This window comes from Stegodyphus dumicola, chromosome 3 (genome assembly GCF_044657685.1).
Source record: "Stegodyphus dumicola isolate Sdum_Otavi_A_Nest chromosome 3, ASM4465768v1".
Lineage (NCBI taxonomy): Eukaryota > Metazoa > Arthropoda > Arachnida > Araneae > Eresidae > Stegodyphus > Stegodyphus dumicola.
Genome location: NC_140770.1, coordinates 239,676,419 through 239,691,991, shown reverse-complemented (window position 1 = coordinate 239,691,991; position 15,573 = coordinate 239,676,419). Strand labels below are relative to the sequence as shown.

At 30.4% G+C, this 15,573-nt stretch overlaps 1 protein-coding gene across 1 annotated transcript in view; it reads left to right on the top strand.

The window, feature by feature from the left end:
* The first annotated feature begins 8,131 nt into the window (after nt 1-8,131).
* Nucleotides 8,132-15,573, top strand: part of LOC118184709 (protein lin-28 homolog) — a 421,219-nt gene continuing 413,777 nt past the window's right edge. The window contains exon 1 of the mRNA XM_085813958.1: nt 8,132-8,720. Coding sequence (XP_085670084.1) covers nt 8,705-8,720 — 16 coding nt within the window. The 5' untranslated portion in view covers nt 8,132-8,704. The remainder of the gene's footprint in view (nt 8,721-15,573) is intronic.

Genomic DNA, 15,573 nt, shown 5'->3' with positions numbered 1-15,573 from the left:
TTTTTTCCTATTGATACAAAATACCTAGGTACTAAGGTACCTAGAACCTAGGTACTAGGTACAGAAACAATGTTCTTCCATGGAATAGCTTTGTCAGTAAAAAAATGTTCCACGGCTGAAAAATCGTTTCTCCTCTGGTATCAGTCTCTAAATATGTAGCAAAAAGCAGTTCTTGGCACATAATTTCATCTTTGATAAATCGAACATATCCTAACAACAGAGCTTCATTGCCGGGTAATGTGGACTCGTCCAACTGGAGAGAGAATCTGTTGGTCTGTAAGAACTTGTATAAAATGTTTTCCATATCGCGTCTCATCTCGTCTATGAGTCTCTGAACGGTGTTATTGCTCAAAGGTATTCTCTTTAAAATATCATGTGCGGGTTTGTGAAATACATGGATAAGGACCTCCGCAATGGCTGGTAAGATAAGCTGCTCTCCAATTGTGTGGGGTTTCCCCGACTTCGCTATTAGTAAAGATATATTATAGGACACTCGTAAACCATCATCGTCTTTAATAGATGATGACGCAAACATCGATCTTATGGATGGCCTTTTGTCTAGTTTTTCTTTAAGTGCTTGAAAAAATGACAAGGGCTTACTTTTTTTGTCAGCATATACTCTTGATAAGTGGTCATCCATTTTTGAAGGCTTCGGGGCATCGTTACTGAATACTTTTTCACATATGAGACACATCGGCAAGTGTTGATTTGATGGAGATGCAATAAATCCAAACTGTATTGTCTGCATTTTTTTTTCGTGTCCGCCATCATAAAACTCTCAGTAATCAGTCGCTTTACTTTACTTAATTAGCTATTTAATAACTTTGTAATCTCTTGAAATAAATGAGTACTTATATGAGTAATTATCGTTCAAGCTCCAACGAATTTCAAAACGCAAATGAACTTTCAACCTAAGTGCAAGCTCGCTAAATAGTAAAATATCAGGAACATGTTTGGACTTGATCATGAATTCGTTCGTGTTAAATCGCGTAAGCATCAAATATAGAGCAAGTCAAAACGCGCCTGAAAGATGTACGCTCGAACTCATTATCTTGCACAAACTTGTTCACACAGACTTGTCGTGTTCTTCATCTTGTACGAACTTGAGAATTTACATTACTACAACAATGCTGTTTCCTACAAAAATATTAATTATTCTTAGTACACGTAACACAACATAAACAATACAGTACCTACCTATCTTGAAAGTTTTAAATAAGAATTTTTGTTAATTTAATAGGGGTCGATTTTTAGACCTCGTCGACCCCCAAAATCAGTTTTCGTTTATGTCGACCCCTAGGAAACCGATATCGACCCCTTATCGACCACTTTGGGAATCCCGGATCTAGAGTATCTTTTCTCTTTGCAAATAGTATATAGAGTTATAATAGGAATTGAATCTTCTTTCTATAGCAGAATTTATTGGTATTTCTAGAAGAGGAATTAGAAAAAAAATTTTCATGTTTTTGTAAAAAAATAATGTAGTATCTGGTTGTCGTTATGGTAGAAAGTGTTATTCAAAAGTTTCAGAGTGGTAAAATATGATTCTGAAATGACGTTTTCTGAAAAGAATCAATGTTTTTCTCAATATTAGAAATTAAAATAGTCAAAACTAGAAGTCTTTTACACAATGTGAGTATGAAAGCCATTGAAAAATCTGTTGCAGTCGTATAAAATTTAACTCGAAGATGAAAATTGTTGCTTGCGTGATTAAACAATATCAAAATTTGGATTGAAACTAGATCACTGAGTGCTACATATAGATGTGATCATGATTGCTTCAAGTTCTTTGAGTAGAAGATATCCTGTTTTTTAAGTAAAATTATTTCCTTTTCCGATGAAAGTAAGTCTAAAGCTAAATCTTTGGAAAAGTGAGATATTCGAATTTTTGTCTGTTAGGAGAAATGCGCATGCCTCCATAAAAATAAAATAGGGGTATGATTGAATTTTCTCGTTACTACAAAAGGGTAGATTTAGAAAATAAAGGAAAACTTCTAAAAACGTTGGTTCATTACCTTACTCTTACTTCTTAAAAGTTGATAAGTTATAAGAAAACTCTTTTTAACAGTATACAGCTTATAGGAAATAATTTGTTACTCAGGTTTTATATTAATGCATTACAAGATTTTACATTTCGTTTAAGTATTGGTAAGGTTTTACTGTTCCTAATGAGTGGGATTTTCTTAGCGTTTTCTTGCATTTTCCTCAACAACGCTTCGGGGTAATTTAATAATGTATAGCATAAATATTCTTTTCTTTTAAAAATCCTAATTGAAAGTTAATAAAAATTGTTTGGAGTAGTATTAAATGTATGTAAAATGCTAATTGTACTACAGAATGATTCATGACTTTTTTGTGTATACTGACAAGGGTAGATAAAGTGAACTTCAGGTTTTTCTCACTGATAGTAAATCTGGAGCCGATAAAAATCTGTTAAGACTTAGGTAAATATAGGTAAATATATTGCTTTCTATCACACATTTTCTAAACATTTGTTGGGAATTCTGGATAAATAACTTAAATTCGATAAAGGTTATATCCTCATTTAGGTGAAACCTTAAATATTCTATAGTGAAAAATGCTTATTTCATATTTAGTTCTTACTATTAAGAAAATAGTTCTAAGATAGTCATTCTGTAGTGTGGTAATACTACAGGAAAAGTTAAATGATTTATATGGTGTTTGGAGTTTTTCTCTCAGAAAGAGGTAATATTTAGTAAATTACAGTTCTCGAAAATGGATATAAATTTCCTATAATGCAAACATTTATGTACAATTATAAGGAAACATAACACTTATTTGGGTGTAATTTTGAATTGAAAAGGGGTTATTCCTCATCAAATGTGTATTAGTAAGGCATATTTAACTGGTATAATAAGTATTGTACGAAGAAAGTTCTGTATTTGTGATGAAGAAGGTTAAAATATTCGAAATTATAGTGGAGATTTGGGTAAAATGTCTCTTACTCTTTCTCTCTTTGGTTCCTTCTGTAAATATAGGTATATTGGTAATGATATATGTTATGTAAAGGTATGGTAGTGTTTTACAAGATTTCGTTTATAAGAAAATAAATTGGTAAATAAATTAATGCAAACTGACATTTGCGAAAAGAACATTTTAGTCTAAGAAATTAAAAAACAGACTATATATGATATTGTCTAGAGAAATTAAGTTGGAACTGGACTAAGTTAAAAAAAAATGTGTTAACACTATGCGTTAGAAATAAAGTGTACCAATAAAACAAACTTTCAGGAGATGAAATTGTAACCAATGCGTAAAATCAATGGTCATTCATCTCTTATTCAAAACTGGAAATGTATTAGGACTTTCTTTTGGATATGTAACCTAAATAATCGTCAATTTCACATGAAAGTCATTCATGAAGGCATAAATATCCATGCATAGTGTAGGAAAAGGTAATAAAGTGAAAATTTGCATAGTCGAAACATTTAAAGTGATGTAGAATGCATTCAATTAGTACAAATTACTGAATTAAAAGGTACTGAGCATTCAAAATAATAAGAAAGAATTTTGTATGAGTACATGAAAGAATAAATATGGTTCTAAAATATGGATGAAAGTTGAGATTTCATTCTAAAAATTCGAAATCTATCAAAAATGAGAATCAAGATTCAAAACTGAACATTGGTAACATTGAAGAGCTTACAAACATATATTCTGATGTAAATTGTATTAAGAATTAAAAGGAAATACCAGAATATGCAGGAAATGTTAAAGTTTTAAAATGCAGGTGAAGTAAAATAGTAGGATAAGTCATGGTAAGAGTACTACCGAATGATAAATTGAGGAATTGGCAAATTAAAATAGTACTATAAAGTATGGAGTAAGTAAGGGCTGTTCAACAGGTTGTAAAATAAAATGCTTAATTGAAATCTATCTCTATGTTTAAGAAATTTAAGCATGTTAATTTAGCTGAAATAGTAAAATCAAAAGTGCAATTACAATAAAAAATTATAAAACAGAGTTAAACTTTAGAGTATGTTGGAAACTAGAAAGAAACCCAGTGTCAAAAAAGTATAAAAATTACATCTAAAATTAACTAAAGTTCACGAGTATGGTAGGAAAATGTAACGAACAAGTTCAAAATTAGAGTACTTTAAAAATTACGAAGGTATAAAATGTACAAAACAAGTTAAAAATAATATCTAAAATTAAATAGAGCTCATACATATGGTAAGAAAATAGAGGGATTAAGCTAAAATTAAGAGCCTGTTTGAAATTACGAAGGTTAAAACATATGAAAGTAGTCAAAAATTAAATGAAAGTCATGTGAAATTATAACAAATTACTTAAAATTCTTAGTATGTTGGAAACTAAAAACGATAAAAAATAGAAAAGGAGTTAAAATTTACATCTATAATTAAATAAGTCAGGTATATGGTAGAAAAATGTAATACACAAGCTTAAAATTGAAGTACATTCGAAATTATGAAGGTTTAGAATGTACGAAACAAGTTAAAAATAACATCTAAAGTTAAATATATATGGTCATATATATGGTCAGAAAATATAGGAATTAAACTAAAATTAAAAGTATATTTGAAATTACGAAGGTTAAAACATATGAAAGTAGCTATAAATTAAATTAAAGTCATGTACATGGTGTGAAAATATAGCAAATTATTTACCATTCAGAGTATGTTGGAAACTAAAAACGTTAAAATATAGAAAAGAAGTTAAAATTCACACCTAAAATTAAATAAAAATCAGGTATATGATGTGAAAATATAGGAATTGTGTTAAAATTAAGACTATATTGGAAATTATGAAGGTTAAAATGTATGATAGAAATCAAGTAAAATTCATGTATATAGTGTGAAAATATAAATTGGTTACAAATTAGAGTATATTAAATAGTGTGAAGGCTGAAATGTACAAAATAAGCTAGAAATGTAACATCTAAAATTAAATACAGGTCATCTATATGATCAGAAAATATATGAAATAAGTTAAAATACAGAATATGTTGAAGATTACTAACGTTAAAAAGAACGAAAAAAGTTAAAAATTACATCTAACATTGAATAATGTAACATACAAAAACGCGTGTTTTAGTAATTACACTCATAAAATATAACAAATAAGTTAAAAGTATGGCTAACAAGTATAAAAAAACTCTGGGTAAAATGAATTTAATAAAAATGAGTAATGTAATTAAGATTACGGAAAGTATATCTGATATCATGAAGAGAAGATTTAAGAAATAAGGTAAAATTCTGAGTGAATAGGATCACTCAATCATTAAATTCAGAAATAATCATCGTTAAGGGTACCTAGGAAATAACCATCATATACGTAAAACAGTTGGAATACGAAGAAAAAACACAAAAGCTAAAAATTTATTAACGAAGCAAATCACCTCTGGTAAATCAATAAAATATATTAAGATGACATATAGTAGTTTTGTAGATATTCATTCATAGAATAAATATAAGTAAGAACATAATTATTTTCCAAAAAGGTATAAGGAAACATTTTATTATATAGTAATTTCTGTTTAAAGAAAATCAAACACGTACTTGATATATGTTTTTAAGAACTCAATATAAGTAAGTTCATATGGATATAAATGTCTAAATCATCAAATTAAAAAATAGTACTCACTATGATTTGTATTTTAATAAACTTATGATTCGGTCTAAAATGTCTGTATGAAACCCATTATATGTAACAGTATTATAGACATTCAACCTTAGGCAAGTAACAAAATAATTATTTTCCAAAGACTGTGAAGAAAACATTTTATTATATATCTGTTTTTAGAAATGAACTGTATCAGTCAAATAAAACACCTACTTGATATATGTTTTTAAGAATTCAGTAAGCAAGTTTACACATTATCATATAACTACTAAATGTCTAAATCACCAAATTAAAACATAGTACTCAGTATGATTTGTATTTTAATAAACTTATGATTTAGTTTAGAATGTATGAATGAAACCCATTATATGTAGCAGTATTATAGACATTCAACCTTCGGGCAAATGCAAGTAAGAAAATAAATATTTTCCAAAAACTGTTAAGGAAACATTTTATTACATATCTGTTTAACGAGATGAACTGTATCAATCACTTAAAACACCTACTTGATATTTGTTTTTGAGAATTCAATAAGAAATAAGTGCGCATTATCATATAACTACTAAATCACCTAATTAATAAGACCTCAGCACACGTCCTTTTTCTGTGACGTAGCAGCTCGATAAGGCTCCCCTGTCCCCATTTTCAGATAAGCCTCTCTCCCACGGCTAACCTTTCCTTCTCGAGATCTCCCTCAACTCCAGATCCCTAAGATCCCGAGCTGGAACTCTCATTTTCCTCTACTAAGGGATTTACTAAAGTATGATTGTACTTTAATCTGATAGAGAATTCAGATTTTTAAACCGCTTGCTCAAGCTATTGGGTCTCATGTGTGATATCAAATCTTTCTTCTTGAGGCTATTAGCATAAATGTTTACAACAATGTTTTTGCCTTTTTTGTCTTATGTTTTTTTTGTCTGTTTTTTGTCAATAACTGGTCGTGTAAATTACGTAAAAATGTTCGTTAATTGCTTACGCTGAGATAATTAGACTATTTAAGATTCTCCAATATGCTACAACTGTCAGTCTGCTGCAAAAAGGTCTTTATCTTATATTATAACCGCATAAATTTAAATTATGCGTTAACAGTAAAGTAATTTCTGAACAAGATATGAAGTTTGTCACCTCAGTTGAGAGCGACATAGAGAGGGTTAATTTCACATTGCAGAGTATTCTGAGAAGATTTATTGTTTAACGTTACGAAACTGTATTATTACTGCCATTATTAAAGAGCCACTGCCATTATTGAAACTTTTAGTACCTCCATTTTAAAAATAACTATGTACTAACTGAATTGATTTCATAGCGAGTTTCATGTGAGTTAGTTATGAGTGGGTGCGTTATAAGTGGATCATAACAGTCGATTATTACTAACAGAAGCCCAGGATTTCTTAAGACGAAAGGCTTCTTTGTCAGTCAAATATTTTATTAAATATTACTGGAATTCTAATTCATTCAATTCCATTAATTATATTATGAATATTTTTTATTTCTGACATGAAAAAGTTTTTAATTATTTACTCAATTCCTGTATTTTGCTTTTTGCCCTGAAGGTGGATTATAGAAATTGATTTACTCACAAAAAAGATGTTCTTACTTGCTTTATTTACACATGCAATTCCTTATTATATTTCAAGCAAAATTTATTTACTTATGTTAATTATGAAATTGTACTTTAACAAATATACGTTTAGAATACAAGTTTAAGTATATGAATTTTATCTGCAAAAATTGTAATTTTAAGAAATTTGGAATGTAAATCTTTTAGCTTGCAAATGAATTAATTTCGATGGATACATAATTAGATTATTTAATCAGAGATAAATAATAAAACTAATTTTATTTACTAGATTGATAAAAGTAATTAGAATAATATTTTTAATTAAAAATTTAATTGATTTAATTTTACGAAAATGTCATTTAAGAAATTGTCATATGAATAATAAAAGGGCGATTTTTTTTAATAAGGCTTATTTTTTTAAGCCATAAAATATCACTTATTTCCTACTTAGTACATACGGAATTTCCACTAAAATAACTAACCTTTACTCGTTACTTTAATTCCAAAAATTTTCCTTTCTTTGACATGAGATTTATATTTGTTAAACAAATGAATACATTATACAATTAGACAGCTCAAGTCTCGTTGAAAATATGTAACAAAAAGGCCCTTCATTTAAGTTCAATCATCATCAGAAAATATCTGTAAATCATGCTGAATCCACTATTACAAATTTACTTTACCGGCAATCACGTTTCACTGCTTAGCTCACTGCATATGCTGTGAAAAAGGGTTACAGATGCTTCGTTTGTGTTATGACCACGTGTTTTAATCGAGGCGTGGTTTGATATCAACTCCACGGGCCAATCCTCGTCCCCGATCTCTTGGTTATCACATGATGGCGCGTGCGCGGCGTGCGACTCTCGACCAATGGGACTTAAGCGATCCATCCGACATCCGCTGCTTTCCCCTCTGACAGGAACTTAGTATCAATCTCAATCATAAAGACAGACAGCGCTTTCAGAGTTGGTGTTCAAAAATAATTTTGCTGTCCCCCCTTTTCACCCACCTCCCCCCTTTTCTCTTTCTCCATTTGTTTTTACCGTTGCTCCAGCCAGTGATGCTCGGCCTTGTTTTTATTATGAGGAAAGTATGCAGCCAAATGAGGAACCACGCGTTATTTTGAGAGTGTTTCGCTCGTCAAATCTCCTGGCTGACTCTCATACTAGAGGACAAACAATAAAATAAAAGGTATTTCAGTAATTTTCAACCGCTGTCTTAGAGTGACTTAGCATCCCAGACGCCTGTGTATTTAATGTAGATGTGGGAGCCAAGTCCGAGTTATTATTGGAAGTAAGAAAAGATAAAGAAACTCCATTTGAAAAAGGACTGCAAAAAACGAAGTGTATCTCTTCTCTTAACCAAGAGTTTCATCTCCCTGGCTTGGTGTATCTTCACTACCCGGAAAAAGGGCTGTTGTCTCGGCATCGCAAGTGCCTCCTAGACTCGTCGACGTCTTTCCGAAGTAGGCCTGGTGTTGTCGCCATCTGAGAAGTTTGAGAGCTTTCCTTAATTGCTGCCAAGTTCCGATTTTAGAAGATGGCTGATGTCAATGGTGAGTTGTGCCTTTTGTTTCAAATTCTTGAGTTCCGCAGGTTGTTAGATACGCTTGAGAGCGCAACATAGAGAAAACTATAATTTGTTTATACTCGGGAAGAGCGGAAAATGTAGCAAAGTTTCTTAAATTGTTACAGACAGCTCCAAAATATCGAAATGATTAAAGTTAAGTTTTAATTAGTTCCGAACTCAAAGCTTTAAAAACATGTAAAGTTTTGTTGATGTTACGTCATACGCATAGCTGACATTATATCCACGTGTTTCTTTTTTGTATCAGTGCGCCTCTTTAATTCGGTATTCCTTCATTTTCAATTAAGAATGTAGTATTTAGTTCATTAATCTAAAGGTATTATGGAAAACGAAGTTTCTGAGTTATTTACGTCGCTTATAAATTAATAAATAATTATTTTAACTACTTAACAATTTTTTAAAATTGTTAAGGTTATTATTTTTAGCCACTTAAATTAAATAAAATTTTTCGATAAATTTATTGCATAACAATCTTTCCTTCAGTTAAAAAACTTCCATTTCCTAAAATTTAGACATTCGTTTTCCTAAAATTTAATTCGTTTACCTCTCTGCCTCTATGCCCTGCTTTTAAAAAAATGAGGGTTTCAACTGTTTCTTAATCTGTTTTAATGCAAGCTAAATTTTTAGTTGAAAATCTTTTTATGCAAGAAAAAAATCCGTGTTTCGTATTTTCTTTATTCTACCTTTTGGCAGAAATGTTGCGAGTAAAATTTTTAATATACCTAAATTATAACAGTAAACTACTTATTACTGGAAAATTCATGTTAGACATTCAAATTATTCTTCTTAATTAAATTTTCTCCCGCTAATAACAAAATTCCTAATACGATATCTTTCAGGCAAAGAATGTTGCATAGCTCAAAAAACTACTTTTACAGCATTAAGCAACCTAGGTTACAAAACTTTTGTTTTTTTTTCCATTTATTCCCTGGTGTCAAACTATTATTGCTAGAACTTTAACTGAATAAACATTTAGGATTTTTGTTTAAACGCAATCAATATTCTATTTTAACAAATGAGTAAAAGTCTAATATTTTTTATTGAGGAAATGATTAAAATGTTTGTTTTTTTAACACAGCTGCACGCCTGATTATTTAGAAAGAGGAAGAAAGGGGTTATTCAGAATTTATTAAGAAACTGAGATCACAAACTGACTCGAAATGCACATTTGAAAAATTCTTACCATTAATTTGGCTACAGTCTGTGTATATTAATATGAACGTGTTAGGAGTAATGAGTGTAAAGGACAAAAGTTTACGATTTTTTATTTTAAAAATCTGTAGTGAAATCATTGTTTGCAGATTACAGCTTAATGCGTAAAACAATTTTATACTAAACGGTTAGATTTATCTTTTTATCCAAGAATTAATCTCTATGGAATTCCTTATATAGACATAAAAATTGCACATTTAAAACGAGGTATTAAATATACGATTGCCAAAAAATTGAAAAAAAAATTCCGTGGTATTATTTGATTGTAAATGAACGCCACCTGGTGATCTGTGCACTTATTCTATAATATAAAGAAGGACTTAATTCAAGATGTAGTTGTGCATTTATTTCTATAGATCTTTTTTATACGGAGTTTGCAATAAGTATTTTCTTTAATTGGCAATACTTTTTATTTTCAAGAACACAAAATCCGTTTCTTACCTAAAATGTACAAAATATATTTCTTAAGAATAATACAAATAGTTTACTGCAATATGAAAGTCACATTAAGAGCTTTATTGAGAAAAAAAGTAAATTCCTGCACTGCCTTATTTCATGAATTTTTTTCTACAATTAACAACTTCTTAATAATATATTCTTTCTAAAAACGTACTTCTTGAAGCAGTTTACTCTTTGGCGAATCAAAAATTGCTGGAGTTGTTTTCTGTGGTTTAACAACTGGGGAAAAACTCGTTTGCCTGCCAGTTGGCAGGTTGGCAATATTTTTGCTTTAGGAAATTTTCTGAGTGTGGTATTAGAAAAAAACGAGATTTATTTGATTGTTTTGTTCTTTTTTCGTTGGAAAAACATAGGAAGCTTACAAAATTCGGCTATATTTTAAAAATAGTAGTATTATTCTACGTCAATTTATATTACGTATAATAAGGTATTTTCTTCCTCCCTTCCGCATGCCTTGGTGGTATAATTGGAAACATACTCGACGCATATTCGAGAGGTCCAGAGTTTGAGTTCCGGTGAGGGCATTGCACATTTTTCACGTCTCCTGATTCAAAATAACCTAACGACTCTACAACATAAGCCTACAATTTCCATATGTCTCTGTATATAATCTGCACATAAATAATATACAGACAGTCAAATCAGTTAATATACAGTTTGGAAGAACAAACCCAAATGCTAGAAATATGAAATAATATGATGCATAAATAAATAATAACTGCATGGATGTATACACATTTTACTCTTTTTTATCAAATGCAAACAAAACAATAAAACGCCCACCTCATTACCTCGTTAAACTTTTAAAAATATCAACTAAAACATGAAAATCGAACTTAAAAAACACATTTTTCTCTTTTTATTTCTTGCATTTTATATTACATCTTTTCTATTGTGTTTGAACATTATTATTAAACAGTCATGTTCATGCTGTTGAGCGAATTTTGATAGTTCATCATTTCTCATTCCCTAATGAAATAACTTAATTATCTAATTATTATTTTCATGATTAGCTATAAAAAGTATAAATAATTTTCTCTTGTAATAATGTTCTTTACATCGAAGATGTATAGTCCTTTGCATTTGAGTGTGATATAAAGCCAAAAATATAATCTTTTCTTGAAAGAAGATTCATGAACGAATCAATCCCAAGCCTTCTCCACACTGCCTTATATCCTAAAAGATAAGGGTATTTTTAAATACGTAAATTAAACAACCTTCTTCAGCTTTTTTTTCCGCAATAGCAACCTTTTTCTCAACAGAAAGCTTTCTTTTTCCTGAAAGTCAAACGAAAGTTTTGTTTCTCTTCGGCCAAATCTTGCGGCTTGTTCCTCCAGCTTGCAGCTTAGTTCTTGCAAATTGGTTATGCATTCTAAAAATTAAAATTTGAAAGTTTACATGATTTTGTTTCACTGAATTATTTTGTTTCATATAATTTTACTTACCGTATTGAATAGTAATTTATATCATTTCGAACGTGCTTTAAAATTTTCTGCGAAAAATCTTTAATTCCTTAGCAAAAAGATGTTATGTTACCCTTTCATTGTTCCTCTAATGCAACAGTTGCACACCTCCCCTTTAAACCTAACAAAAGTTATTCTTACAGCATGCATATTTTATGGACCGAGTTAAATGACTTAAACGTAATGTATGTGAAAGCTGTGTAAGGTATTTTCTTCCTCTCCTTTCTGCATGCCTTCTGTGAAACTGCCTGCATGCCTGTGGTGTAACTGGAAGCACGCTCCATGTTTATTCGGGGGGGGGGGGTTCGAATCCCGGAGAGGGCATTCCTGGTTTCTTCAGTTTTCTGACATCGAAAAAAATCTAATGACTCTACAGCTGAATACTTAAGATATGACAAACTGTCGAGAAAGTTAAGTGATACTACACTTTTTTTGCATTACAAGTGAAAACATTCACTTAAGGCTTCACTTACGCAGATGGTTCCTTATTAGTAAGCGGAATTATTTTTATTTAGTGATATTCTTGCGAGACTTATTTGTTGACGAAGCATAAAAGTTTGAAATTCGTACTTTTATGTAGTTTCAAATGTATAACATTGAGCTCACTTTCTTCACCGAGCTTAAGGATATATAATACTATTTGATTATATTACAATAATTTAACGAATAGCGTTACATTTTTTTCAAATTAAGCTCATATTGCTAGTAAAATAGTCATAAGTGTTTTATTTTGAATTTTAAGAACCTTCAAAATACAAGCAGGGTAAAAAGTATAAACAATGAATAAATATAAAGAATTTATAAAAGTCATTGCTGTTGGAACCTATACCACTTGCCTTACATAGGTCAGCAAGAACCAAAGACAAATGCGCAGTGAAATGCGCCTGTCGTGACCAAGAGCCTTGAACACCGAGCACCATATATGTGACAGTCCGACTGTAGTTCAGACCTGCCCCCAGTTTTGAGAGAGAGTACCCCGAGGGGACGGGTCCTAGAGTTTCCCAACCCCCTCTTTCCCTACCACAACCTTTTGAGAGGCCTTTCCTCTCATCGCATATTTAGAGTGCTCCCCTGCCGCACAAACATTATACATTTACAAACATCCTTGCCTTCTCCTGGATTCGAACCCGGGTCCTTCGGTACGACAGTCAGTGTCACTAACTGTTACTTCGGTTGGGCGTCTAATTTATAAAAGTATAAACAATTTATAAAAATATGAGATCACAAACTGGGTCAAAATGTCCAACTGAAAATTTTTATGATTAATTTCGCAACAGTTTGTATATAATAATAGAATGTGTGAGACAAAAGTTTCAGCAACTATATTATACAGAAACATGAGTTTGGAGAACTGTAACAAACATTTTGATGAAACTTACTTCACAATGTACGCACTACAAATAATTAGGACAAGTGCAATCTAAAAACTTCAGATTGCACTCTAATTTACGACTAAAATTTCAAAAAATTAAAATATAATAAAAAATAAAAAAAACTATAATTTTAAAATATATTGCGACTAGGTAACTTTTTAAAGGTTTACGATTTTTACATTTTTAAAATGTGTAAATAATTATAAACAATTCTTGAGGGTCATTTCGAGATGCAATTAGGAGGCACCTATATCTAATAACTAAGAAAGAAATTATACCGTCTCAAATTTATTGCCCTTGAAAACGTCACCAAAGAACATTGTACTTTTAAGTTTTATTTAATCTATTTATTTATTTATTTTGTATTTTGTTAAGAATAAAGACTGCGAGATATCGTAAAATTCCAATTAACATTTAAAATAATCTGTAAATCTTAATATTTTACCCCTGCTCAAAGTAATCATTGATACAAGTTAATGTGTTTTCAATTAACATAAAATATGAACGTTTTTAAACATGCAATAAAATAAGTTTTCGTATTTGAAAATCCTTTGCTTCTTTGCAAGATAGATTCATGTATATTTTAACTTCGAGAAAATATTATTTAGCACATAATTTTTTTTTTTTTTGTTTATGAATGAGAGAAATCAATGCCTCACTTTTATTGCTGATATTTTATAGAACATTAAAAAATTTTATATCTTTTTTTGTATTCCTAAATGTATTCAGTTTTAAAAGGCCAGTTTCGTAACAATAATTAGAAAATCTCATACGTTATTTTTGAGCAATTTAATATAAGTAACATTTTTACTGTTATATTTTCCTAAATAGGATAATGTGTTTCATTAACGTCATTTTGAAGGTTAAAAACGAACACAGGCATACAGAGCCGTGGATTGTATCATATTTCTTTTCTTTCTTTTTTTTTTTTTCTGAAACATCGTAAGTTGATAAGCTTGAAGTTATCACAGCTGTGATTGGAGATGAGGTGAATCAGGTATTTGCCTGAGATAAAATATATGAGGCGCCACAAAATTTAAAATGCTGAATAGTAAAAAGTAATGAAAAGAAATAATAATAACTACTAGGAGGGAAAATTGCTGAGAATTTCCTTCGGGTGCTTGCTTCGGGTGAAATTGCTTTTCTCAATATTTATTCAATTATGTATTTGTATCTCATCATGTATGCGTATTTTTTAACTGCGTTCGAAAAGAGAAGAATGTGAAATCGTAGAATTTAATAAACAATATTAAATACACAGGCCCTCTCTTTTAATTCTTAAAAGAACAGGATCTATTTTTAAAAACTCAACTTATAAATAAACTTTGTATTTCAGATTTCTGTGAATGTGAAAATTTCGAATGTAATTAAGCAATTTTCAAAATATATCTATATTATTTTGTGAATGAATTTGGCAAGTTTTGTTTCTACCCATTCATTTGCGTTATTGTCAAGTTCATAATTAAAGTAATTAAAGTTTTTCATTTTCATGTTCCCAAATATAAGTTTAATTAAATTACTTATTAAGTAAACCTGATGTACGAAAAATATCATTTCTTTTAGGAAGGGAATCAAAGTCCTTGAAAGGAATGAAATATGAAAACATATTTGCTCAAGAGGAATCTTATGATACTTCACGCATTCCCACTATTTTAAATTCTTATAACCTAGATAGATTAAAAGCATCTGTAAAAGATAAGTAATATACGGTGTTAGAAACGTCATTAATTAAAATAATATTGGTTATGTTATAAGGTATTTCTCCCGCCTTCTTAATACGCCTTCGTGGTGTAGTGATCAGCATGCTTGACGCGTATTCGAGAAATCCGTGGTTCGAGTCTTGGCGAGGGCGTTGCTCATTTTTCTCATCTCCTGCTCCACAAAAATCCTAATATCTCTACAGGGGCACCGGAACTAAAAGGGTGGTGAATGATGATTCTTCACCACCAGGATCTGGTGGTTGGGTCCCCTAAAACCCCAGTTGCCCTTTAAAAGGGGAAGTATATAAGATATTTTTCCCGCCTTCTTAGCATGCTTTCGTGGTGTAGTGGTCAGCGCACTAGGCGCGTATTCAAGAGGTCCGTGGTTCGAGTCCCGGCGAGGGCATTGCTCATTTTTCTTATCTCCTGCTTTCAAAATAACCTAATGTCTCTACAATTTTCGTAGAAGTTATTAGCTAGACTTATTGTATATTAACTGCATTTGAAATACTAGCACTAAATAAATGAAATAAAGTTTTAGGTTATTAAAATGCAAATTTATTGCTTTTAAGTTATTAAACTTTTTAAAATGTTACAAACCGATTAAACTTAAA